Genomic DNA, 25,614 nt, shown 5'->3' with positions numbered 1-25,614 from the left:
TGTGTGTGTGTGTGTGTGTGTACACCATTTCGCGATTTTGAATGAATTCCTTGCGTATTTACGCCTTCCCCATTTTCTTTCGTTCCATATTTCACATGTATGTACATTTCAGGTTTCTGGTGGTTACCATATATGTTTATATATTCTTCATGTCGACCTCTGGGATGTCTTAAAGACCAATAATTATTATTTTTTAAAGATTTTTAGAAGTTGCGTTTCTCTGTCACGTCTGGTCATCATTATTTTCACTGCTTGTATATAAGCCAAGTTTGGTAAGGTAGTTACTATTGAACACGAATAGATGTACTTAGGCACGACAGTACGACCCTTGAACACGACGGCACGACCCTTGAGCACGACGGCACGACCTTTAGATATACGTGGCCCGGCCTTGGACCAGACCATTTAAGGAACCAGGCGTAAAAGGGCCAGGCCTTCATATCCAGGGCCCGTGGCGCCGTCGTACTGTAGGGCCGTACCGTCGTGCTCAGGGCGAGACCAGCACGTACCATTAGGGTCCGTCACCACAACAGCGGCCTGGGAACCGTTGCCCTAAACCTGTTCAGCAGGTCCGACCTAGGCGCTTTGGTAGAGCCTACATACGCTGCAGTTGCACCCAGCCTTCATTCCTCTGTTGTTTCATGGGGCCATGCCACAGTACGGCTTCGTATGGTACAGTGTCGTCCGCTTTTAGGTAACGTGGTTAGGGTACCATTATCACAATGTGGTACCATGGAATCAAACTTGTATTCTTGATGAAAGTATGCTTTAGTGAAGTACAAAGAAATATGTAAAATACAAGAAAAATAGATACATTTAATGCCCTAACGTAAAGAGAGAGTAAGGCGTGTTCCATTTTCTTTATCTTTGGGTTTTCTGTTATGGGAAACGTAGGATATCTTAGATAGAGAAGTTTGCCCTTGCTCTTTCCCGCGTCCCTCTTTATAACCCTACTGTTTATAGTGTGTATTATTATTATTGTTATTATTATTATTTATTTATTTATGCTGTTGCAACGGGTTGGAATCTCTTGTTTTTTTTTGAGCATCGCGTCTGGCAGCCTTGGTTTCTGTGGAGGCCAAGGAAGTACCTGGCCAGGAAAATTAGACTTCGAGGAAGTTGGACGCCAGCGAGATCATATGCTAGGATTGAAAAAAAAAAAAAAAAAAAAAACGGGAGTGTTGAAAAGGACACGAACCATAGCCGTTTCTTGAAATGTTGAACTTGTAAGGTTTAGTAAGATTAACTAAATTCTTTGCCGGGGAAAAATGGACTTGAATTAGGATGGTAGCTAAGTCATTGAACGGGAGGGGGAAAAAATGGAACGAGCGTCAAACTACAAACAATGAATAAAACGAACATTTTGTGGACATACTGAACTTTGGCATTGATGGTAGCGCTTCCTGTGATCTTTAATCAAAGGTTGGACCTTCACTGTCAGGGTCGTTTGCTGGGAACTTTCACGTCAGCCTGTATCACGTGTCAAGCCCCCTGACCATAGGCGATTCATCCTTCACTGTGCCGATGTCCATCAGCCTGAACCGTACTGTAAACAATCGATTATCCGGCACTGATGAGATCCCGAGTCTGTTATCGGGTAAGAATGTGAGAGTAGCCAGTTATCCGGCACTACTATGCTCGTCAGGAAATGTTAGATATTCGTAATTAAGCCGATGATCATATTGATTTATAGTATCATGACACTACACATGGAAAGGATAATAGTTATTGAATGACGAAAATTTGATAGGAAGGGATAAGAAAGTCAACAGCAAAGGAGATTACAAAATAAATCGATAACAAGAGAGAGTGATACAGCATCAGGGAATATAATTATCGTGGGAGATTAATAACTGATCGAGAAAGCAATGTAAAAACAGGCTACATCGCCCCTGTCGTCCGCCTCCTGAACTACATTGGTCAGGTGGGGCGGGAGTGGACCATCATGACTTTACGGTGGAAAAGGTCGACCAACTTTCGATCTTGTGTTGCTATATGACTATCAGTTCGCCAGATGTATCCCTGTGGTACCACACTGTATTGGGTCTCGATAGCGGTGTACCGTACTGTAGGTACGGTACCGTGCCCCCATCCATGCAGAGGTCTTCCTTGATATAAGAAACACGACGGTAGGACAACGCCATGGGTATCATACTGTGACCTTTGACCTTGTCCTCAAGGCTGAGGGAGGATGGCAGTCCATCATACCCAGGGGTCGTGCCTTCGTGTTTAAGGGTCGTGTCTTCGTGTTTAAGGGTCGTGTCTTCGTGTTTAAGGGTCGTGTCTTCGTGTTTAAGGGTCGTGCCTTCGTGTTTAAGGGTCGTGTCTTCGTGTGTAAGGGTCGTACCTTCGTGTTTGAGGGTCTTACCGTTGTGCTCAAAGGGTTAAGTCTTTAACACGCTTCGCGCTGTTTTGCTACATCGTCATACAAACGCCCTCATCACGCTCGTAATCATTCGTCTCTGTCGCATTTATTGTCTTGCCCCAGACCTTGACGAATTGGCTTTCACTTCAAGGAAAACCTTCTCCAAACAACTGCTTAATTCAGCCATGCTTGAGCCCTTCCATTTAAGCATTCACGGAGTCTGTCCTCGCATGTGTAGCTGTAATTTGTACCTGCAGTGTATTTTGAGACTTGTTCAACATCGTCTTGATAACTGTACGGATGTGTTAAACATGTCATGAATTATGTACATGTTTATATTATGTATACCAAACTGTAATGACTGCAACTTGTCATTCACAGACGCACGTCGCACGGGGTCGTCTTACCTTGTCATTGCGACATTGTTGGAACAGATAGGGACTCAGTACACACCTCAAGAACACCCCCTGATGCTAGTTTGCCTGTGGATAAGGTCTTGAGACCCAAGGGTCGTGCTCCAGGGTTTGAGAGAGAGAGAGAGCCGGCCCTGAAAGTTGATGTTCATAATGATCTGGGAAAACATTAGAATCCCAGAAAAAATGAACATTAAATGCCTTAGAATTTATGTGGCTGGTTGTGAATGTTGACACTGTATGTCAGACGAGTCATGCTGACTTTATCTGGATATAACTCTACCACAAAATCATTCGCTTGCCATGTAGGTTTCAAGCTCTGTTAGAAAACACGTGTCAGTGTCCACACCATGATAATGCATGCAACACGCTTAACCAGACGTCTCCAAGCAGTGTGTCCGCTCTCAACCATACATAATAACCAGCTACCAAATGCACGCAGGACTTTAGCAAGGCTCAGCACACACACACACACACACACACACACACACACACACAGTGCGTACCCATGAAGGACCAACTGGAAAAGTCATCACAAAGGAAACGTCATACATTTAGTTGTTATAGTTATTTGAGAAACTTCTGTTAAGAACAATGTTACGATGGTAATCTCAGCTTGGTGTATGCACAAAAGTTCAATAACGTTTAAGAAGAAAGTTGATACATACGATTGAAAACAACTGTATTGCTTCAGGCATATAATGCAGATTTAGGTCTGAGCAACACTCGGTTAACTGTTTAGTCCTCTCCACCTGTAAGGGTTAGGTTAAGCACAGACTTTGCTTTGGTCTTGAAAATACAGGGCGAATATTGAGAACAGCCGTTGCAAAGTCGTTAAGGGTTAGCTGATAATTATTAATGGTGGGAATATTCCGCCATGCCGTAATTAGAATAGAAGCGTACCTTGAAATTAGTATGCCGCGAAGATGGTAGGTAGACGCCCATCCAAGGTCATCTACACACCACACCTTACACCCAGCGAAGCAAGATTCCTTCCCATCTACTCATTTTAATCTCCCTAATCCCATTCCCTAGTTTAGGTGAGCGGGGACAGCTAGGCTTGGTTAGGTGAGGGATGTAGATTGCTTTCCTGCCAGAATTTGAAATGGTGGCCAGATGTCATGCACAATAGGAACCTTTTTTTCATGGTAGTACAAAATTTTCTACCTTGGCCGAACTGGGATTTCCCACACGTGAAAAATACGCAGAGTCCCTTATTTACCGCCAGGGGTGTACTGGTGTAGCTGCGCGCGCACCGGATGGTCGTTTACACATGACTAACGACAGTTATGTCTCTTGTTTGGTTCTTTGGCACTCTCTGTTTCCAGAAAACTATAGGCTTTTTCATTTATGTGTATATACACTTGTTGCTCACGGTAAGTTCTGTATAGCTTCGGAAGAAAAGCATGGGTTATATAAAGGTGATAATATAGTCAATTGACAGTCCAGGACAGCATTCCATGGTAGAGTTGCCACGTAGGAAATTCTTGTGATCCTCTGGATAAAATATAGATGTGTGAAATGGCCTCGACACCAAAGTGCCATAAACATAATGAAGGTGTATTTGATCTAAGATTTATGTTTAGCATTTGATATAACTTTAAATAAACTACCCACACACACGCACACACACCAGTAGATTGATATTCATCATTTGAAGTAAAGTATCTTTGGACGTTTGTAGAATAGCAGTAACCACAATGTTTGTGTTTGTCTTAGCTTGCAGTATTCCCGCTGGGAGAATTGCAGACGTCCTGGGAAATGTCCCCATTTTTTTTTTTTTTCCAGACACATAATTTGCTCGACTAATAGGGCTGATAATTAACGAAAGACGATATGGAAATGTACTTATGTGTTGGCAGCTGAAGGTCTATGGAGAAACAATGGGAACTAGCGTAGTTCTCTGTGGCTTACGCCAGGTCTGGTAACAACATGTCATGGCCAATTGATGCTTTGGTATCGACTTTGTTGGAGATTAAAAGTATTTCCCAGCATCCAAGTTTGCTAGTAATTCCCTGTGGCGCATTTTTTTAGCCTATCACACTTGGTTGCCTTTTGTCACATATTGGTAAGGTTTTTCTTGATGAGGTGGACATATTCATTTGGTGAGTCTACAGCGGGGGCCATAATGATGTGGATTACTGTATTGTGATAGGGAAGACCATAAGCGTAGTGCTATTTAACAAACTTCGCTCCTCAGAACTGGATATATATAGGGTAATCTCTCTCTTAACTATATATATATATATATATATATATATATATATATATATATATATATATATATATATATTTTTTTTTTTTTTTTTTTTTTTTTTTTTTGCCGCTGTCTCCCGCGTTTGTGAGATAACGCAAGGAAACAGACGAAAGAAATGGCCCAACCCACCCCCATACACATGTATATACATACACGTCCACACACGCAAATATACATACCTACACAGCTTTCCATGGTTTACCCCAGACGCTTCACATGCCCTGATTCAATCCACTGACAGCACGTCAACCCCGGTATACCACATCGATCCAATTCACTCCATTCCTTGCCCTCCTTTCACCCTCCTGCATGTTCAGGCCCCGATCACACAAAATCTTTTTCACTCCATCTTTCCACCTCCAATTTGGTCTCCCACTTCTCGTTCCCTCCACCTCCGACACATATATCCTCTTGGTCAGTCTTTCCTCACTCATTCTCTCCATGTGCCCAAACCATTTCAAAACACCCTCTCCTGCTCTCTCAACCACGCTCTTTTTATTTCCACACATCTCTCTTACCCTTACGTTACATACTCGATCAAACCACCTCACACCACACATTGTCCTCAAACATCTCATTTCCAGCACATCCACCCTCCTGCGCACAACTCTATCCATAGCCCACGCCTCGCAACCATACAACATTGTTGGAACCACTATTCCTTCAAACATACCCATTTTTGCTTTCCAAGATAATGTTCTCGACTTCCACACATTCTTCAAGGCTCCCAGGATTTTCGCCCCCTCCCCCAACCTATGACCCACTTCCGCTTCTATGGTTCCATCCGCTGCCAGATCCACTCCCAGATATCTAAAACACTTTACTTCCTCCAGTTTTTCTCCATTCAAACTGACCCCCCAATTGACTTGACCCTTAACCCTACTGTACCTAATAACCTTGCTCTTATTCACATTTACTCTTAACTTTCTTCTTTCACACACTTTACCAAACTCACTCACCAGCTTCTGCAGTTTCTCACATGAATCAGCCACCAGCGCTGTATCATCAGCGAACAACAACTGACTCACTTCCCAAGCTCTCTCATCCACAACAGACTTCATACTTGCCCCTCTTTCCAAAACTCTTGCATTCACCTCCCTAACAACCCCATCCATAAACAAATTAAACAACCATGGAGACATCACACACCCCTGCCGCAAACCTACATTCACTGAGAACCAATCACTTTCCTCTCTTCCTACATGTACACATGCTTTACATCCTCGATAAAGACTTTTCACTGCTTCTAACAACTTGCCTCCCACACCATATATTCTTAATACCTTCCACAGAGCATCTCTATCAACTCTATCATATGCCTTCTCCAGGTCCATAAATGCTACATACAAATCCATTTGCTTTTCTAAGTATTTCTCACATACATTTTTCAAAGCAAACACCTGATCCACACATCCTCTACCACTTCTGAAACCACTCTGCTCTTCCCCAATCTGATGCTCTGTACATGCCTTCACCCTCTCCATCAATACCCTCCCATATGATTTACCAGGAATACTCAACAAACTTATACCTCTGTAATTTGAGCACTCACTCTTATCCCTTATATATATATATATATATATATATATATATATATATATATATATATATATATATATATATATATATATTTTTTTTTTTTTTTTTATATTTTGTCGCTGTCTCCCGCGTTTGCGAGGTAGCGCAAGGAAACAGACGAAAGAAATGGCCCCCCCCCCCCATACACATGTACATACACACGTCCACACACGCAAATATACATACCTACACAGCTTTCCATGGTTTACCCCAGACGCTTCACATGCCTTGATTCAATCCACTGACAGCACGTCAACCCCTGTATACCACATCGCTCCAATTCACTCTATTCCTTGCCCTCCTTTCACCCTCCTGCATGTTCAGGCCCCGATCACACAAAATCTTTTTCACTCCATCTTTCCACCTCCAATTTGGTCTCCCTCTTCTCCTCGTTCCCTCCACCTCCGACACATATATCCTCTTGGTCAATCTTTCCTCACTCATTCTCTCCATGTGCCCAAACCATTTCAAAACACCCTCTTCTGCTCTCTCAACCACGCTCTTTTTATTTTTATTATACTTTGTAGCTGTCCCCTGCGTTAGCGAGGTAACGCAAGGAAACAGACGAAAGAATGGCCCAACCCACCCACATGCACATGTATATACATACACGTCGCCACACGCACATATACATACCTATACATCTCAACGTATACATATATATACATACACAGACATATACATATATACACATGTACATAATTCATACTGTCTGCCCTTATGCCCGTTGCCACCCCGCCACACATGAAATGAAAACCTCCCTCCCGCATGTGCTCGAGGTAGCGCTAGGAAAGACAACAAAGGCCACATTCGTTCACACTCAGTCTCTAGCTCGCATGTATAATGCACAGAAACCACAGCTCCCTTTCTACATCCAGGCCCCACAGAACTTTCCATGGTTTACCCCAGACGCTTCACATGCCCTGGTTCAATCCATGGACAACGCGTCGACCCCGGTATACCACATCGTTCCAGTTCACCCTGTTCCTTGCACACCTTTCACCCTCCTGCATGTTCAGGCCCTGATCACTCAAAATCTTTTTCACTCCACATCTCCACCTCCAATTTGGTCTCTCACTTCTCCTCGTTCCCTCCACCTCTGACACATATATCCTCTTTGTCAGTCTTTCCTCACTCATTCTCTCCATGTGACCATACCATTTCAAAACACCCTCTTATGCTCTCTCAACCGCGCTCTTTTTATAACCACACATCTCTCTTACCATATAATTACTTACTCAATCAAACCACCTCACACCACATATTGTCTTCAAACGTCTCATTTCCAGCACATCCCCCTCCTCCGCACAACTATATCTATACCCCACGCCTGGCAACCATATAACATTGTTGGAACCACTTTTCCTTCAAACATACCCATTTTTGCTTTCCAAGATAATGTTCTCGACTTCCACACATTTTTCAACGCTCCCAGAACTTTTGCCCCCTCCCCCACCCCATGATTCATTTCCGCTTCCATGGTTCCATCCGCTGCCAAATCCACTTCCAGATATCTAAAACACTTCACTTCCTCCAGTTTTTCTCCATTCAAACTTACCAACCAATTGACTTGACCCTCAACCCTACTGTACCTAATAATCTCGCTCTTATTCACATTTACTCTCAGCTTTCTTCTTTCACACAATTTGCCAAACTCAGTCACCAGCTTCTGCAGTTTCTCACCCGAATCACCCACCAGCGCTGTATCATCAGTGAACAACAACTGACTCACTTACCAAGCTCTCTCACCCACAACAGACTGCATACTTGCCCCTCTTTCCAAAACTCTTGCATTCACCTCCCTAACAACCCCATCCATAAACAAATTAGACAACCATGGAGACATCACGCACCCCTGTCGCAAACCAACATTCACTGAGAACCAATCACTTTCCTCTCTTCCTTCTTGTACTCATGCCTTGCATCTTCGATAAAAACTTTGCTTCTAACAACTTACCTCCCACACCATATATTCTTAATACCTTCCACAGAGCATCTCTGTCAGCTCTATCATATTCCTTCTCCAGATCCATAAATGCTACATACAAATCCATTTGCTTTTCTAAGTATTTCTCACATACATTTTTCAAAGCAAACACCTGATCCACACATCCTCTACCTCTGAAACCACACTTCTCATCCCCAATCTGATGCAATGTACACACCTTCACCCTCTCAATCAATACCCTCCCATATAGTTTCCCAGGAATACTCAACAAACTTATACCTCTGTAATTTGAGCACTCACTCTTATCCCCTTTGCCTTCGTACAGTGGCACGATGCAAGCATTCTGCCAGTCCTCAGGTACCTCACCATTAGTCATACATACATTAAAAATCCTTACCAACCAGTCAACAATGCAGTCACCCCCTTTTTTAATAAATTCCACTGCAATACCATCCAAACCCACTGCCTTGCTGGCTTTCATCTTCCGCAAAGCTTTTACTACCTCTTCTCTTTACCAAATCATTCTCCCTAACCCTCTCACTTTGCACACCACCTTGACCAAAAGCACGCTATCTCTGCTACTCTATTATCGAACACATTCAACAAACCTTCAAAATACTCATTCATCGTCTCACATCACCACTACTTGTTATCACCTCCCCATTAGCCCCCTCCACTGATGTTCCCATTTGTTCCCTTGTCTTACACACTTTATTTACCTCCTTCCAGAACATCTTTTTATTCTCCCTAAAATTTAATGATAATCTCTCAACCCCAACTCTCATTTGCCCTCTTTTTTGCCTCTTGCACCTTTCTCTTGACCTCCTGCCTCTTTCTTTTATACATCTCCCAGTCATTTGCATTATTTCCCTGCAAAAATCGTCCAAATGCCTCTCTCTTCTCTTTTAGCTTTGAAAAGTTTTTGTTTCAAAATTGAAAGATAAGATGTTCAAACACTCTCTATACTTGAAATAATCATGGAAAATATATCATAATGCTCTCAATTACCAATACATAGCCAGTAAATACAATGCAAAGGAGCAGAAAATATTTTATTGACTTCATTTAACAGCTTAATTTAAAGTCATAAGGATGACTAAACTATATTTTAACACCAGATTTGTATTTTTTTTTCATCCTGTTCGCCATCTCCCGTATTAGGAAGGTAGCATTAAGAACAGAGGACTGAGCCTTTGAGGGAAATCCTCACGTGGCCCCCTTCTCTGTTCCTTCTTTTGGAAAATCAAAACGAGAGGGGAGGATTTCCAGTCCCCCACTCCCTCCCTTTGGTCGCTTTCTACAACACACAGGGAATACGTGGGAAGTATTCTTTCTCTCCTATCCCCAGGAATGAAGTATACTTCTTATAATGAGTTTTTAAAGGAAAACTATTTTTCTGAGAAAAATGCCAAAAATTGAAGGTAATAGGTCTGGGTATTTTTTAGCTCCAAAAACTTCTTGTTTCAAAATTGAAAGATGAGATATTCAAACACTTCTATAGTTGAAATGATCTTGGAAAATATATAACTGCTCTCTGTTAGCAATACTTATTATAATGAGTTTTTAAAGGAAATCTTATTTTCTGCAAAAATATCAAAAATTGAAAGTTTCTAGGGTATGGCGGGTAGGGCAGGAGCCCTGGGCACCACTTTAAGTGGGGCGCCACGTAACAGGTTTGTTTTTTGAAATATGCTACCCGATTGACATTTTTAACCTTTTGTTTTTGTGAGATAAAAAAGAAACTCGTCTACTTTTCAAAAGTAGTAATATTTTGCTACTATCAGTTGCATTACCACTTGGGCGTTACGGTTTTGATCAAATAGTCTTTAATTCTTTAAGATTTTATATAAATTTAAGTTTGGCCTAAGTCTTCAGCAGTTTATAATTACACTGTATATATTTTTATATACATCCACTGTATGTACATTTTTAATCAAGCCAGGGGTGCAATTTCAGTGCTTGCCATAGGCACAATTTCCCCTAGATATGCCCCTGTAGAAATATGCCTGAGGATGAAGGCTATTTGAGGAGGAGCTTTTTGAAGTGGCTTAGGCTTGATTGAATGGATGCCATAATGATGTGGAATATTTTCATTCAGATCGTTCAGTTAATGTTAATTACGAGATGAAAAGCTATAGATTACATATCTTGTGGTGTACCGATTAGGATTTCTGACTGTGATGCATACATGTGATACCCTGGGTCAGTCACAGAGGTTCAAATCTGGGTTGCGGTGGTTGGTCCACAGTCATTCTAGCTGTTCATCCACCCATCCCTAGGGGTTGGTCGAAAACGAGTACCTGACTTAGCTAATGAAAGAAGAGTATTGATAAAGTTTTTGCATATTATGATTCATTAGATTTTATTCCTCAGATTTTAAGTGTTATTTGATATATCATTTCCTAACTTTACCTACCAGTTTACCTTGATCAGCCTATTCAATACAAGAAATCAATTCATATAACACCCTTTCCCCAGACTAAACTAATAGTGCCATAAACATAAGTTTGCCTTGCTAACACTCAATGAAGTATTCCTATACCTTAGTAGTAAGATATATATTACACGTGTTAGTGATTTAGTATCACTCACTTTATTAATATATTGATTATCATCATCTCATTTGTGTTTTATCTGTAATGTGGTTGGTTGTTTGGTTAATTGGATCATTTTGATGGCAATATTAATATCAGTGGCAGATGTTGCTTACATTAGCATTTTTTTAACAGTTGAGTATTACAATTTGGATAATCATCATTATTTTCATTTTTCAGGTTCATTTGTTGTTTTAATTCTTGTGCAGATATTGACTGTCTTTCATGTTTTTCAGTCTTGCAATGTGGGTTTGCATTCCTGGAGGCTGGGGCGGTACGCTCCAAAAACACTACCAACATCCTTATCAAGAATATGCTCGATGTCTGTAAGTTTATGTTCATGTTCATCTCATCTTGCATTTTGCCTTTTCTCCCTCCTTTTAACTTTTTATCACTTGTATTACTCATTCTCTGTCTCATTTCACTCATTTTATGTCCTTTTATGTCCTTTTCATGAAATATTCCATATTTTAATAACTTGTTCCCAAATGTCTCACCATAATGACCTCATGTAATCTGATGGTTTTTTCTTTCTTGGGCAGTCATCGGTGGTTTGGCATACTGGCTGGTGGGTTACCCATTAGCATTTGGGGAGGGCAATGGCTTCTGTGGCACCACATACTGGGCCTCGACCGGCCTGCCTGACCAGAAACTTGCCTTGTGGTTCTTCCAGTTTGTATTTGCAGCAACTGCTGCCACCATAGTTTCTGGCTCCATGGCTGAGCGATGTGCCTTCAATGCCTACCTCATCTACTCCATTGCCCTCACAGGTATTTCATCTATTCACTCCATCACTTACAGGTACTCCATGCACTTGCTCTGTCACTCACAGGTACTGCATTACTTTCATAGGTGCTCCTCCATATTCCATAGTTTCCACAGGTAAAACTGTCTGGATCTTGTAGTCATATATCTGCACCTGCACTTCCTCAAGTAAAGCTATCTGGGTCATTTTCTCCATCTAGCTACTCCATTGTTACCCTAGGTAAAGCTATCCGTGTTAAATATTTCATCTATCTGCTCCAGTGTTCCTCAGGCAAGGCTATCCAAGCCATGTACTCCATTTGTTTCCCATAGTTTCCACAGGTAAAAATATCCATGTCGTATACTTCATGTATCTGCTCTTTTGCTTTCTCGCGTAAAGCTATCCAGGTTATATACTCCATCTCTCTATTTATTTATTCTGCCTGGATCATATACTCCACCAATCTGCTGAGGGTCCATCATTCTTATCCATCAGTTAAGAAGGTCGTATGGTAAAGAACTTTAAGTAACTTGCAGATTAATCAGAGCTGTTATTTTTTTTTTTTTATATTATTGGAGAACAGGCTTATGTAAATCAATGGTCAAAAGCTTTATTCTAACAATATAGATTTTTATGTACATTTATGTAAAGAATTCTCATATCCTTGCATGGGTTTGTTCTAAAGAATATCTTTTTTTCTGGTAGGCTGTATATGTAGGTTTCCCATACTGCTAGTTTAGCCTGTATTTTTTGAGACCTATTTAACAAAGTCCAATCAGTAGAATTCTACCACTAATGACAGCCTTCCTGTTTTTAATGCAAGTATTTAAGTCTTGTATGATTAGGTTCCTTTACTTATTTAGTCTTTATTTTCTAAAAAATACTTATGTTAATCAAAGCCAAACTTAGATTGCTTCAAATTGAATATGCTGACTGTATTCTGAGTATAGTGATTATTATTATTATTATTATTATTATTATTATTATTATTATTATTATTATTATTATTATTTATTATTATTATTATTGAACTTGAGCAAGGACCCTGGTTTATGACAAGAATTTTTACACAAAATAGAATAATTTTCAGATCAAGAGACTGTTTGTATTCAGAACATTAAGGTATATAAGGTAAGATGAATGCAGGACTAGAAATCACTGTTGTTATTCAGTACCATATGAAAGTTAGTGCTTATTTGATCTATGGCAACATGATAGTTGGACAGCATCTGGCAGCTTTAGCTAAAGACTCCTGTAAGAACAAGAGACTCAGAACAATGCTGTTGTTATATAGGTCATTATGGCCCACAAAACAATAGGCATAGAACAATAACAATAGACATAGAACAATGGGACTTTCTCAGAGATCATTATTGTGTGTAAGGAGTGGTCTGTTATATATAGTGATGCTCACGTGAATTTACCTTGTGGCCCCATTACCAGAAGTTGAAAGAAGATAATAATGATGATAATAATAATAATTGAAATTGTTTTACAACTTGATTATAGTATTGTGAAAATATTTTTGGAATATTTTAATGTGAAATAACAAATTCAGGGGTACATGCATCATTAAGCATCAGACCATTCAAGAATAGAACAAATAAATGGATGCAAGTTTGATGGGCAAAGTACTGACCCAGGTGTATCCATAATAAGGCCAGACTGACTCAAGTATAGAAGAACAAGGTCAAATCAACCCAAGTATAACTGAACAAGGTCAGACCAAACCATATACAGTCATTAAATGTATATAGGCCTTGGTTTAGTTGAACAAAACCAAGGTAACCCTAACGGCACCAGACCTTAACTGTGGTAGATGTACGTGGACTATAATTATACTTTTTAACAAATTCCTTTGGTGAAAGGCATGTAGAGGATGGAGCACAGACAGTGGAGTATTTAGGATGTAAAGGATGGAGCACAGACAAACACACTCACATATGGAATGTTTGGGAGAAAGAGGTTGGAGCGTTTGGTTGTAGAAGGTGGAGGAGTTAGGATGTAGAAGGTCAAGCATATAGAATGAATAGGATGTGCTATTTGTGGTGTAGAAAGGGGTAGCATTAGGGATGTAGTACATGATATAGAAAGTGGAACTCTGGGATGTAGAGGGAGGAGCACCAGGGTGTAGAGAATGAAATTAAAGGTTGGTGGAAAAGCAGGATATAGAAGGGAAGGGCACTGAATGTACAAAGTACTGAAGGTGTAGGAACAGGGTTTATAGGTCAAGTAGCAGGCATATTAAGAGTGTATTGGTGAAAGATTTTCATGACAAAGGTAAAGGATAAGTAGGGCAGATGGAAAGGAGATTGAGGAAGGGAAGATAGTATGTGGATAGCAGGGCTGAGAAACAGGTTGGGCATTAGACATGGGAACAGGAGGCTTAAGGGACCTTTGAATAGAGGATGGTGCAGAAAAAATAGGATATGAGACACATCTTCTATTCATTTGCTCTTCTGTTTTGAATAATGATTATTTGTTTCCTCTTGGTGTTAAGATCAAGGGACAAGGTACAAGGAAGGCTGAGTTATTTCATTATTGAAATCCTCATAATTGTATCTCCATAGGTGTCATCTTTTTTCATCCTCTCTTGCAGGTGTTATTTACCCAGTTGTGTCCCACTGGGCATGGTCTGATGAAGGTTGGTTGACAGCTCACCCCTACCAGGATTTTGCTGGCTCTGGAGTAGTTCATTTGACAGGAGGTGTGGCAGCACTCATAGGTGCCATAATTCTTGGGTCACGAATTGGTCGCTTTGGAGCTAATGGGAAGGAGCTGCGTGGACACTCTGTTCCAGTTAGTTTAAAGCACTTTGTACTTTAATGATAATAATGACAGCATCAACAAGAAACATTATCATTGAACAGTATAATTGCCGTACTTGAAAATAGGGTATTCACAGGATGTGAAATGAAGACCAATTCATTAAATAATTAGCTCTTTGATGTTTATCACCAACGTGTTTTCAAAAAGTTTTCATAATGTAGTCTGCACTAGCTTGATATAATTTTCTTTGATTTGACTTGCAGCTGGCAGCTCTGGGTGGTTTCATTCTCCTCTTTGGGTTCCTTGCTTTCAATGGTGGCTCACAGGCATCTATCAGCCAGGAAGGTGATGCAGCAGCAGTGGCCAAAGCCATTGTTAATACAGTCATCTCTGGTTGCTCGGGAGGAATTACTGTGCTGTTGTTATACCGCTCAGGCTTATTTGGAAGACCCTGCACTTGGTCCTTCCTCATGGCTGTCAATGGAGCCCTGACTGGCATGGTAAGTGGGGAGAATTACAGGCTATGAAATCTACCAATAACTTGATTTTATTAGTGTAAAGAGAAAGACTTATTGTATAATGCTCTGTTGCATTTAAAAAATTTCACAGGGCGACAAGAAAAACTAAGTAAAAAATATATAGTTTCATGAAGTGGAGACAGTTGGTGGTATGGTAGGCATTTGTTCCTCTTAGGTAAATCAGGATTCTGAGATTGGAATGCTGCTATGTTGATATATACTTATAAATTGTGTGAAAATATTCAAATGCATGGTATGTTTTTAAGTTTTTGGGTTGAATAAACAAGTGTCCATTTGTGAAAAATGTTTAGTGAATCAGACATAGTTTCAGTTGAAGGGAGAGTTTAATTTTACTTAGAATATGTGGATTAAGTAGGGTAAAAAAGATTTTTAAGATTTACCTTGAAGTTTCTTAGCAATTGTCCTGTCAGTATTTTACTGGCAACCAAATACCTGTACATAAGTCAAAGTCTATTATGTTGCACTTTTTGATATGCTAGAAAGAATATGTATAACATAGATTGCAACATCAGCTAGAATTTTATGGCTTCACATCATAAGCTTCTTTGGTAGCTATATTTAGATTGTAGAACTAGGTTTCAGAATACTGTATATGTTGGAAGTCTCTGCTTTGGGCTGTGTAACAGGGAGGAAAGCAGGATAAGAAAGTGGTTAGGTGGCTGGGATGGAAGTATTATTGGGGTAATCATTGTAAGGGATGAGTTGTTGATTTTGAAGGATCACTGTTTGGGAATTATATATCTAACTTGTCTGTACAGGAGTGATTGGATCTAAAACTGTGCTCTGTGGGTGTGTGGGATATGTGAGTACAATATATAATTACCCTCCCATATGTAATTACCTCTCCTTAGCAAGGTAAAAATCTGGTCTCAAGTTAGCATGTGTATATATTTATCTACATAGATATCGTCTTGTTATCTTTCCTGTTTAGGTTTCCATCTGTGCTGGTTGCAATGTTGTGCGGCCTTGGGGTGCTTGTGTTACTGGTGTTGTGGCTGGACCTATATTCCTTGGCATCCATTTCCTCCTTCCCAAAGTTAGAGGTATGTATATGGCAAAGAGCAAACTCTGAGATGCACTATCTAGGTGATACAGATGACCCTCTAGCCAGTCAGCATTGAAAAGGTATAAGGGAACAAGAAACAAGTACATCACGATAAGGAGGGTGGAAAAGATATCTTGAAAGTAGTATTGCGGCTAAAGTAAAAGAAAATACAAAACTTTTCCATTTGTTCATAAGGAACAAATTATCAGTTCTATAGCATCTAATTTGGGTAAGGGATTTGTGGGGAAGAATTACAGGGAATGATTAGGAAAAATGAGTTGAATGAACAGTTTGAAAGTGTTTTCACAGTTAAGAACACTATATCACCAGCAAGACAGAAGGGGAAAGAAGTCTTGGAGGTATTGAAATAGATTGAAAAGACATAGCAGGGTTATTAACTCTTTTGTTGTGTCAGTTTTGATATCCAACGTACACTGTGTCCAGTATTTTCCAAAAGAATATCCCCATAAATTTGTAATACCATTCTAGGTAGGAAGTAATTATGTATAAAAGAAAATGTGATTGTTTGAAGAAGGAGTAGTGAAGTCACTATGTAAAGTATTATCCTACTCTATAGATGGTAGATGAGCATCTTTACTGTAGATTTTTAATTTTTTGCGTAAATTTCCAAGCACAACTTTTACTGACTTTCTTTGGTGATGCTAGAAACTAAATAAAGCTAATAAGAAATTCTGTTTTCTCCATCTCATACTGAAGGTTGAGTTTTGTCTTTGGCAGTATTTTGAATCACCCTCAAGTTACATGTGTATTCACTAACTTATTTTCTTTCCAGTGGATGACCCACTGGATGCTGTGGCTGTGCACATGGGTGGTGGACTATGGGGGCTTGTTGCTGTAGCACTGTTTCAGGAGGATGGCATTGTGTTTGGTGGCACTCCTGAGGTCTTGGCCTGGAACATGGCAGGAGCACTTGCCATCATTGGCTGGTCTGGTGGACTCTGCTGCATAATGTTTGGTGTACTCAGGTTGCTGGGTATATTGAGAGTTTCACCAGAAATGGAAGTGCAGGGTTAGTAATTATTAACTACAGAAATTAGAAATTGCATGTAAATATTTTCATTTCTATAGAAGTTTTTGTAGTACTTCTCACTTAACATGGTAATTTATTACTGTATGTCTCATTTTTCTTGCCAGAAAGTGTCTGATAAGGTTTTGTGCAACTTGGAAAGATTATCCTCCTTCTCAGCTTCCTTGTATGGATACTTGTTATGTTTGATAAATATACCATAGAGCAGAGCTAATAATTTATTCCTATGACAGGGCTAGACATCTTGAAGCATGGAGAACCAGCATATCCAGCAGAATCATGGCAAGAAAACCAGTACAATGGCTCCACCAAGGCTGAAGATGTTATAAATAGGAACTTGTGTAAGTTTCTGCTCCTATACATAATTTTAGTATTGTTCATACCATTAGGCGGCATACTAGCAGTCCAGACATCCATTCAACAGTAGATGAATACGTTTAGTTCTTATGAGTGATCCTAGACATTTGTGTACAAATCCACTAAAGACATTACACGCAAGGGTCCTTAGGATGTTCATGTTCAGAAAAATGGATCGACTATAAATTGAAAGAAAAACAAAGCACTTACCATGGATGATTAGATTTGGGAAAGTTTGGTTAGCTTGTCAGGTGTGAAGTACTCTGGGGTTAGTAATGTGTGAAATATTACTTTCTTTAAGATGTTAACTGGATATTGTGCAGATATCTCAAATGCAAAACAATTTTGCCTGTACTTCTCTCCTGTCCATGAAACTATCTAGATTTTTCTACACGATCACTCATATGGTGTTTTTCATTGTTTATCTGTGTTTACTAATACTGATAGCAGAAGATATCCTTCATTACCATCCCCAAAGGTCCCAGGTCCAGTATACCTTTCAGTTCACTTTTCAAACTTTAAGCCTATTCTCTTGAATTTGTCTCTTTGTGTCTCCATTTCATTGTGTATCATAAAATGGGAAAGAGATTTTATGGTAAAACATGACATATTGAGTAGAAGTGATGGTCAGTATCTTACAGTCTTTTATTTCAACATATGCCAACTCAGTTTTATATTTACAGATCTGCCCCCAAATATGTCTGCCCCTTGGCACCCTAGTTGGGCTGGCTATCAGTACCCAGTCCCTTACCCAGGTCCCTCAATGTACTGGACACTTCCCGACTCTCGAAAGCAGCGCTTTGCTGCTGCTCATCGTCCAAACCACGCATCAGCAGCAAATTCTAAAATGAGTGAGTTCTACCCGCATGATAATGGCCCCAACTTTGACCCCATGTCACAGATAAGACACCATGACATGCAAGATTTGAAAGGTCACCGAGGACTCAGGGGCCAAAGACCACAGGGCTACCTCAATGAGGCTTTTGATGATGAAACCTCAAAGTTGTAGAGCTACCTTTTGTTCATTTACTCCTTGGTTATGAAAGGTAAGTTGTCTTTTTTGGTGCATCAGCCAGGGAGGTAGCATATCTACTGGAGATTTTTTGGAATGTTAGATGATCAACTGTTAGATGTAAACCCAGGTAGCTGGATTAATCTGCTTCTTAGAAGTGATTAATTTTTGATAAGTACATTAAATTTGAAAGTAGCACTGTAGCTTGTGGTTGTAGTTTTTAGTGAAAAGTAACATCCTATTAATGAAGGTATGAAAAATGTAAGATTGTGTTAGAACCCTCTGGAATGTGAGGGTGGGATGGTTAAGATCTTGTTCACTAAATTCTGGGGCACCAGTACTCACACAAATACAAGGCTCTATTATATATTGAAGCAGTTGTATGGAACATGTATAGCGAAGGCTTAGGACCGAAATGTTAGCAGCTAATGTTGACACACTTGTTCTATGGGTCCCCCACCATTCTAGCCAGGCAGCTTGTCACTTTGTGTAGGGCTGTAAGAGCAAACAGAAGTACTAGAAAGTTGAAGATTGGTCATCATGCATTATGTTAAATGGGTATATGTCAAGAAGGTTATGGACTATCATCACTAGCATATTTGATATGGAAGGTGCTAAATGACATGGAACTTAAAATTTCTGTTGGATAGTCTTATGAATGATAAAGTTAGGTTGATGGTGATAAAACTTGTCCAGCCATTTTGAGTAATGTGTTGGACAGTTGATATGCACATCAGTGGTTGATGAGACCTCAGAACTGCAAGAGATGACTCTGAGTAGATGGCTGCAGTCTGGAGACACATGTTGGAAGTACTCAAGCTGATGTGTACGCATTTCTCAACATATCTGTTAGAACAGAATTGATCAGTTGGGTAATCGCATCTTTTTTTAAATGTGAGAAACTTATAGTGGAACTTTGACATATGTGTATTCCTGGGCAAATAGATACAACTTCAACAAAGCCAGGCATTAGAAGATAACTGTTTTGGTTGGATGTATGATATTGCTGACCTCAGGGGAGAGTTTAGTTTGAGTCTATTTACTTCCACATATCTAAGTTTATGTCAGTGGCTGTCCAAGCCAAAGGCACTGTTCAGGAAAATTAGCTAAAAAAGTAAAAAGTTACTATGAAACCAGTGGAGCAGCTCAGCAAGGTAAACTAAGAAGCCAATTATTTAGTTTCGGTGGAACTTTGACTTGCTTTTACAGAATTGAAAAGACAGCAAGGTAGCTATTGTGATACATGTTAATGAAAATGTTGAGCCTACAGTTCATAGGGAAAACAGCAACACAAAAATGCTGCTTCTAATCTGATCCTTCAGCTGAAGTTCACTTTCGTTACATTGTCCACTGGCTTGTTATGCATGGCTTCTTTCATGCCTGTCTTATTTTTTGACGTTTCAGAAAATATGGGATGGTTGCAAACACTTGCAGTAAGTGCCAGGACAGGTAGAGCATTCTACTCAAGCCCAGCCCACTACCAGGGCCAGGGAGAGACATTTTGGGCCGTGTTGCACCTTTTGATTCCAGCCTTCAACCTCTCCTACCTTAGTATTCGATATTTTTAAAATATTCGAGTTGTAGGAGCAGTTTTAGTTTTGTCCAATTTGAATTATACAAAATTACTTTAAAATATCCAGACATATTTTCCTGTTTAAGGAAAAGACATTTTATACACTTGAAATAAAAAGTTCTTTTTTTCAAAATCTTTCTCAGGTACAGGGCTTATTTGCTGCAAGGTCAGGGGATGGTGGAAAAACAAAAGTGCTCAAGAAAGTAAATCATTTATGCAGTATTGCATATTTACTGTTTATTTACGAGTACTGAGACTGCATCAGTCATTTTAGTGTCGTGTAATTTTTTGTTGTTTGATAAACTGTATTTTTGACAGAAACAGCAGATTTAGTGTTTTGTCAACCTGCAGTTTGTATTTATATTGTACTGGCTTGGTTTTTATTAAAAGCTTTTACTGTACTATACTGCAGATAGTGGAAATACCTGGTTCTTGTTCAAAAATATGGGTTTTAAGAAAGGAAATTTCCTAAGAGCACATCAACATTGTACTTAGTACTTGAGTTTAATGGTTTTAGTATAGTTTGATAAGTAACAATAATGGGTATTGTGATTTGTCATAACTTGAGAGAAAAACAAGTACAAAATTGTGTATGAAATGTACTGTTCAAAATAGTTTCATACAAATTTTACAAAATGATTACTTTCATTAGTCTCAGTCTTTAACGTTACTTGATTCTATTTAATAATTATTTTTTATGGTCAGGTTGTGATATTGTATGAAAATTTTTAAAACAGTCTACTCTAGGCCACACAATAGTGAGATAATGAAAAAATCTGTTATTCAAGAACCGAAGCATGAGTAATGAAGTGAAAATAATTGAGAGATCACATCTTATTAGTCAATATTAGGTAGTCTGAATCGACAAATCTGCAGACTGCAAACTTTGAAATATTTTTTTTCATGCTTATTCACTGTTTCCCATGTTAGCAGGGTAGTGCTGAAAAGACATGAAGAAATTGCCTCATTTATTCATATCCATAGAATTTCAATATTATATAACCTTTGGACCGTTTCGTGGAAATGGCCCTTGCAGTTTAAAGGCTGCACTACTTTCAGTAGCAGGGAAAAAGACTCCTTTTGAGTGAGAAGTTCTTTGATGAGACTGTACTCCCTTTCATCATTCAGCCTTGCTGAAGTTTTGATCATAAGCAGGTAGAGTTTGGTAATGCCAATTTGAATATATAAATATATATCGTAGGGAGAGGGCTTTTTAGCCTTTTTTTTTTTTGATGTGTTATTAGGCAACTTTAAGGGTTACATGTTGGATTATATAATGCTTGTATTACATTAGCCAACCTTCATAGCAAAAGAAGAAAAGCCATAGATATTGAATCCAAGTTCAAATTTCATTGCGTATAAAAAATAAAATGAATCTCCCGTTGAAATTGTCTGTACTTATAGTATGTAGAAAACCCTCTGTGTAATACAGTAATGTCTCATTTAATGCAGTTGCACTTTTATTACTTGTAGTAGTTTGTGCATACACTTCATATAATTTCATTCATTCCATTTCGTGTTCAAATTGTAAATTTCATTACACCTTTTTTTTTTTGCATGTCTCTCAGCTACACTAATTTCATATCAAGAATTTGTTACTTCTTTTGCAAAATGGCCTGCTCCATATAGTGAACATAGTTTCATCTGTAATTTAAGAATTGTTTTTGGCTTAAATTGAGGCATGTATATGCTTTTTGATATTCAGCCATTATTTCATGTGCACACCATATTATCTAAATTTTTCAGTTTTCCCCAAAAAATGTATCTAGTCCAAGAGCCTAGTATTTCTCTTCTGTAGATATGATTGACAGTTCAGTAGTTTTTGCTGAAATTGATTGGTAATACAGCTTAATGTATGTAAAGTATATTAGTATCAAAATGTGATATGTAGAGTATTCTGTATATCTGTATTGATAGATTTCTTAGATCTAGTGTAATTTACATACATAGAGACAGAAAACTTCAGGTAAATGCAGGCATCATTTTTGTATGACGTTGATGTAAGGTATTCATAGATTTGTTATGATGTAGGCATATCTGGTTTTGACTTAAGATTTGAATACTTGGAAGGATCTCTACTATTCCCTTTTTAATGAAGCCTAATACCAGTGTATTATTTAAAGTATCCTCCCACAGAGGAACACATTAAGTAATGAATATATGAGGCCCTTTTAAGGTGCTTTGGTAAATCCTTCATGATCAAAATGACACCATGCATATTGTTATGGTATAGTGGATGCAGTTGGCCAGTATTTCCCTTCTCAACTGTTTTGGAGTATTTTATATAAATTACATTAGTTCGAGTATATAGTAGAATGGCATATTCACTGTAGTTTTTAAGATCAATAATTAGTTAATATCTATTTTTATATTCACATGTATTAACATTGATTAAATAATATCTGTAACAGTACATGATATATTCACTCCTTTTTAAGAGTAGAATGTCATATAATTCTTAAATTTTGTGATGTTCAACTCTTGTTAGAAACTTTCAACTGCTGCTTCATGCGATGGACCTGTGCAAATTTCTGTGATTGCACACAAGCAAGCTGAAGGTAATGTGGTCTTTCATCTTGTTCAGATATTGCTCTATAATGCGTAACCAAATAGCAAGCCCCGCTTGTGAATGTATGGTGATTACAGAATCATCCTGCACCAAATGATATTCAGGACAAAAACAGTTGTTAGTTGGTTTTAGTGTGTAGATTTGTCACAGTAGAACATGAAAGCAGAACAAGGGAAGAAGGGTGTACAGATGGAGTATGGTGTGGCTACTGACAAGTTTGTTTCTGGATGATGATGTGTTGTTTGCCGAAAGTGAAGAGGAGCTGTAGATGATTGTAAGTGTTTTAGGATGTGTGTAAGCATATACAGTTGAAGGTAAATGCAAGTACAGTAATAGTGTTTGAAAGGAGGTAGAGTAAAATTATACATTTTGCAAAGCATTATAATGTGGAAGTAGAAAGTGTTTTAAACTGTGTCATAGATATGGGTGGGTGGGGACTAAGAGGTGACAGAATTTAAGTATTTGCAAGCTATCTGGGGTAAGTTTGATGATATAGGAGATATAAGGGATAGAGCAGTAGAGGGGTTACTGGGTCACTTAATTGAATAATGAAAGGTAGAAGGTAATTATGAAGAAATGTTGAAAGGACAATGTCCACCCAACCCTATGCAGCCAAAACATGGTCATGGGATAAGTCATCAAAGAGAGAGGATCTGGTATGACAAGCTGGAAGGAAGAAGGTAATAAGGGGGTGAATGAGAGATTTGGTTTGGTAGGCAATGATTTTTGGAGTGGTAGAGTGGGTGCAATGTAATACTTTCAAGTGATTTGGGCATGTGGAAAGAGTGCAACATGGGGAGTTTTCAAGAAAAGTGTATGACTACGATAAAATGGACTGGTGTCAGGAAGACGATCTTTGAAATATAGAGTGGAAGAGTCCTGGAGGGAGAGAAATGAGGGAAGAATGTTCGGAACAATATATTCAAGGGAGGCATGTAAAGACGGGATAAGAGGAGACTCTTTTGCTGTCATCACCCTCATGATGCAAGTTCCTGGAGGGAATAGGCATCAGAAATATTGATAAATATTTTGGTATTGGGGAGGGGCAATGTGCTGAAGCAGAGCATATGCAGTGAAGAGGGAAAACCAAGGAAAGGTCAGTGGGGCTTGTTTGTTGATAGGGGGCTTTGGTTTTGATGCATTATACATGACAGAAAGAGTGGATATGGGTGAATGAGTCTAGTTTTCATCTGTCTCTGGCTCACTATGCAAAAAACGGCAAACATGAAAAAATATATTTTTATTTATCATTACCCAAGGGCAAATTTGTATGAAAATTCCAAAGGCTCCTGTGGCCTACGGCTGTACTACAACAGATATAGCAGGGAAATGTAGACCTCTTTAGAGTGAGAATTTCTGATGAAGTATTCCCAGTGATACAGACTTGCCAAAGGTGACTTTTCACATGCAATATAAACTTGAGCAGGTGGAGCATGTGAAAAGTCTCCTTTGGCTAAGCTGTATCACTGAGAATACAGTCATCAAATAACTTTCCACTCCAATGTAGTCTGCACTTCGCTGCATCTGCAAGTAGGGCAGCCTTGGTGCACAACCCTTTAGAAGGGTCTCGGTAACACCAGGACTTTTTCACATAAATTGGTTCTTGGGGTAATTATACATAAAATATGAAGAGGGAGGGAAGAGTAGTAGTTGGTAGGTATATAACCGGTATTACCCACCTGGTTATGGGAAGGGTTAGTGACAGCTGCGTAGCAAGCCATTACTTTAGTGATTGTCAAGTTGCACCCCTTTGACCTAGGTAGCTGTCTTTTCTTTCTACCTCTCCCATATGTGGATTGTTGGCATTCTCTCCACAAACATACAATCTCTCTTTGTCACATATAAAACTTGACAACACATGACTCACACAGCTCATTCTTCATGACTAGATTTCCCAATGGTGAACGCTGTGTGCTGGCCCTGCCTTTTGGCAAAATGGGAGGAGTAACAGATAGTACTGCTAGGTAGGAATGTTCAACAGGTACATTAGGTAGAAGCAGTTGGTAGGAACACTAAGTAGAAATAGTAGGTTGGAGCATTAGGTAGTAGTCATTAGGAATGTTAATAGGAGCCTCTGAAAACACTGCTTTAGAGGTGCCCTCTGCCAATGGTCTGTTAAGGGTGAGGTAGTAAATGCTAAGAAGCAGCACTGGAGTTCACTAGTTATGGAGACTTTTTTTTGCCATGGTAACCCCCTTGAGGAAGTTTGCACAGGGAATGGGCATCAAAGACACATAGAGAGATAGGAAGAGTAAGAGTAATTGGATGAGGTCTCTAGAAAGTTAGAGATGTGGGTATCGAGAAATGGAGGGAGGGAAAGTAAGTTGATGTATCTCTGATGCCCGTTCCTTTCTGGAACTCCCTCAAGGGGGTGGCCACAGCAATAGAGTCTCCATAACAAATGAACACTAGTGCTGCTGCTTATCCTTCAGTACCTCACCCAAGACAGGCCACTGGCAGAGGGCAAGTCTTGTGCAGTATTTGTAGAAACTCCTACGTAATGTTCTAACTGACTACTATAATCTAATGCTTCTGCCTCATGTTCCTACCCACATCTACCTAATGCTTCGGCCTAAATGTTCCTACCTAGTTCTATCTACTGCTCCTACCATTTGCCAAAAGGCAAGGCCAGCACATAGCATTCATCACAGGAAAATCTAGGGAGTTATGAAGAATGAGCTGTGTGAGTATTGTCAAGTGTTGCATATAACAAGGAGAGACTGTATGTTTGTGGATAGAATGCCATTAGTATGCATGTGGGTGAGGCAAAAAGGTAATACAGTTAAGAGTGCAACCTGACAA

The 25,614-nt window shown here is 39.3% G+C and overlaps 1 protein-coding gene across 4 annotated transcripts in view; it reads left to right on the top strand.

Moving 5' to 3' along the window:
* The window catches only part of LOC139751927 (putative ammonium transporter 1), a 28,110-nt gene extending 5,454 nt beyond the window's left edge, over positions 1–22,656 (top strand). For 3 of the 4 annotated variants that reach the window (XM_071667632.1, XM_071667630.1, XM_071667629.1), the window contains 8 exons: positions 11,392–11,481; positions 11,698–11,925; positions 14,500–14,699; positions 14,933–15,169; positions 16,140–16,251; positions 17,047–17,283; positions 17,535–17,642; positions 18,342–22,656. In XM_071667632.1, the coding sequence (XP_071523733.1) occupies positions 11,469–11,481; positions 11,698–11,925; positions 14,500–14,699; positions 14,933–15,169; positions 16,140–16,251; positions 17,047–17,283; positions 17,535–17,642; positions 18,342–18,667 (1,461 nt within the window). In that variant the 5' untranslated portion in view covers positions 11,392–11,468 and the 3' untranslated portion in view covers positions 18,668–22,656. The remainder of the gene's footprint in view (positions 1–11,391; positions 11,482–11,697; positions 11,926–14,499; positions 14,700–14,932; positions 15,170–16,139; positions 16,252–17,046; positions 17,284–17,534; positions 17,643–18,341) is intronic. The other variant, XM_071667631.1, reaches the window with a different exon arrangement.
* The last annotated feature ends 2,958 nt before the right edge of the window (positions 22,657–25,614 follow it).

Source organism: Panulirus ornatus, chromosome 12, assembly GCF_036320965.1.
Source record: "Panulirus ornatus isolate Po-2019 chromosome 12, ASM3632096v1, whole genome shotgun sequence".
NCBI classification, from domain to species: Eukaryota; Metazoa; Arthropoda; class Malacostraca; order Decapoda; family Palinuridae; genus Panulirus; species Panulirus ornatus.
Note: the sequence above shows the minus strand (reverse complement) of the source record. Positions and strands in the feature narration are given on the sequence as shown.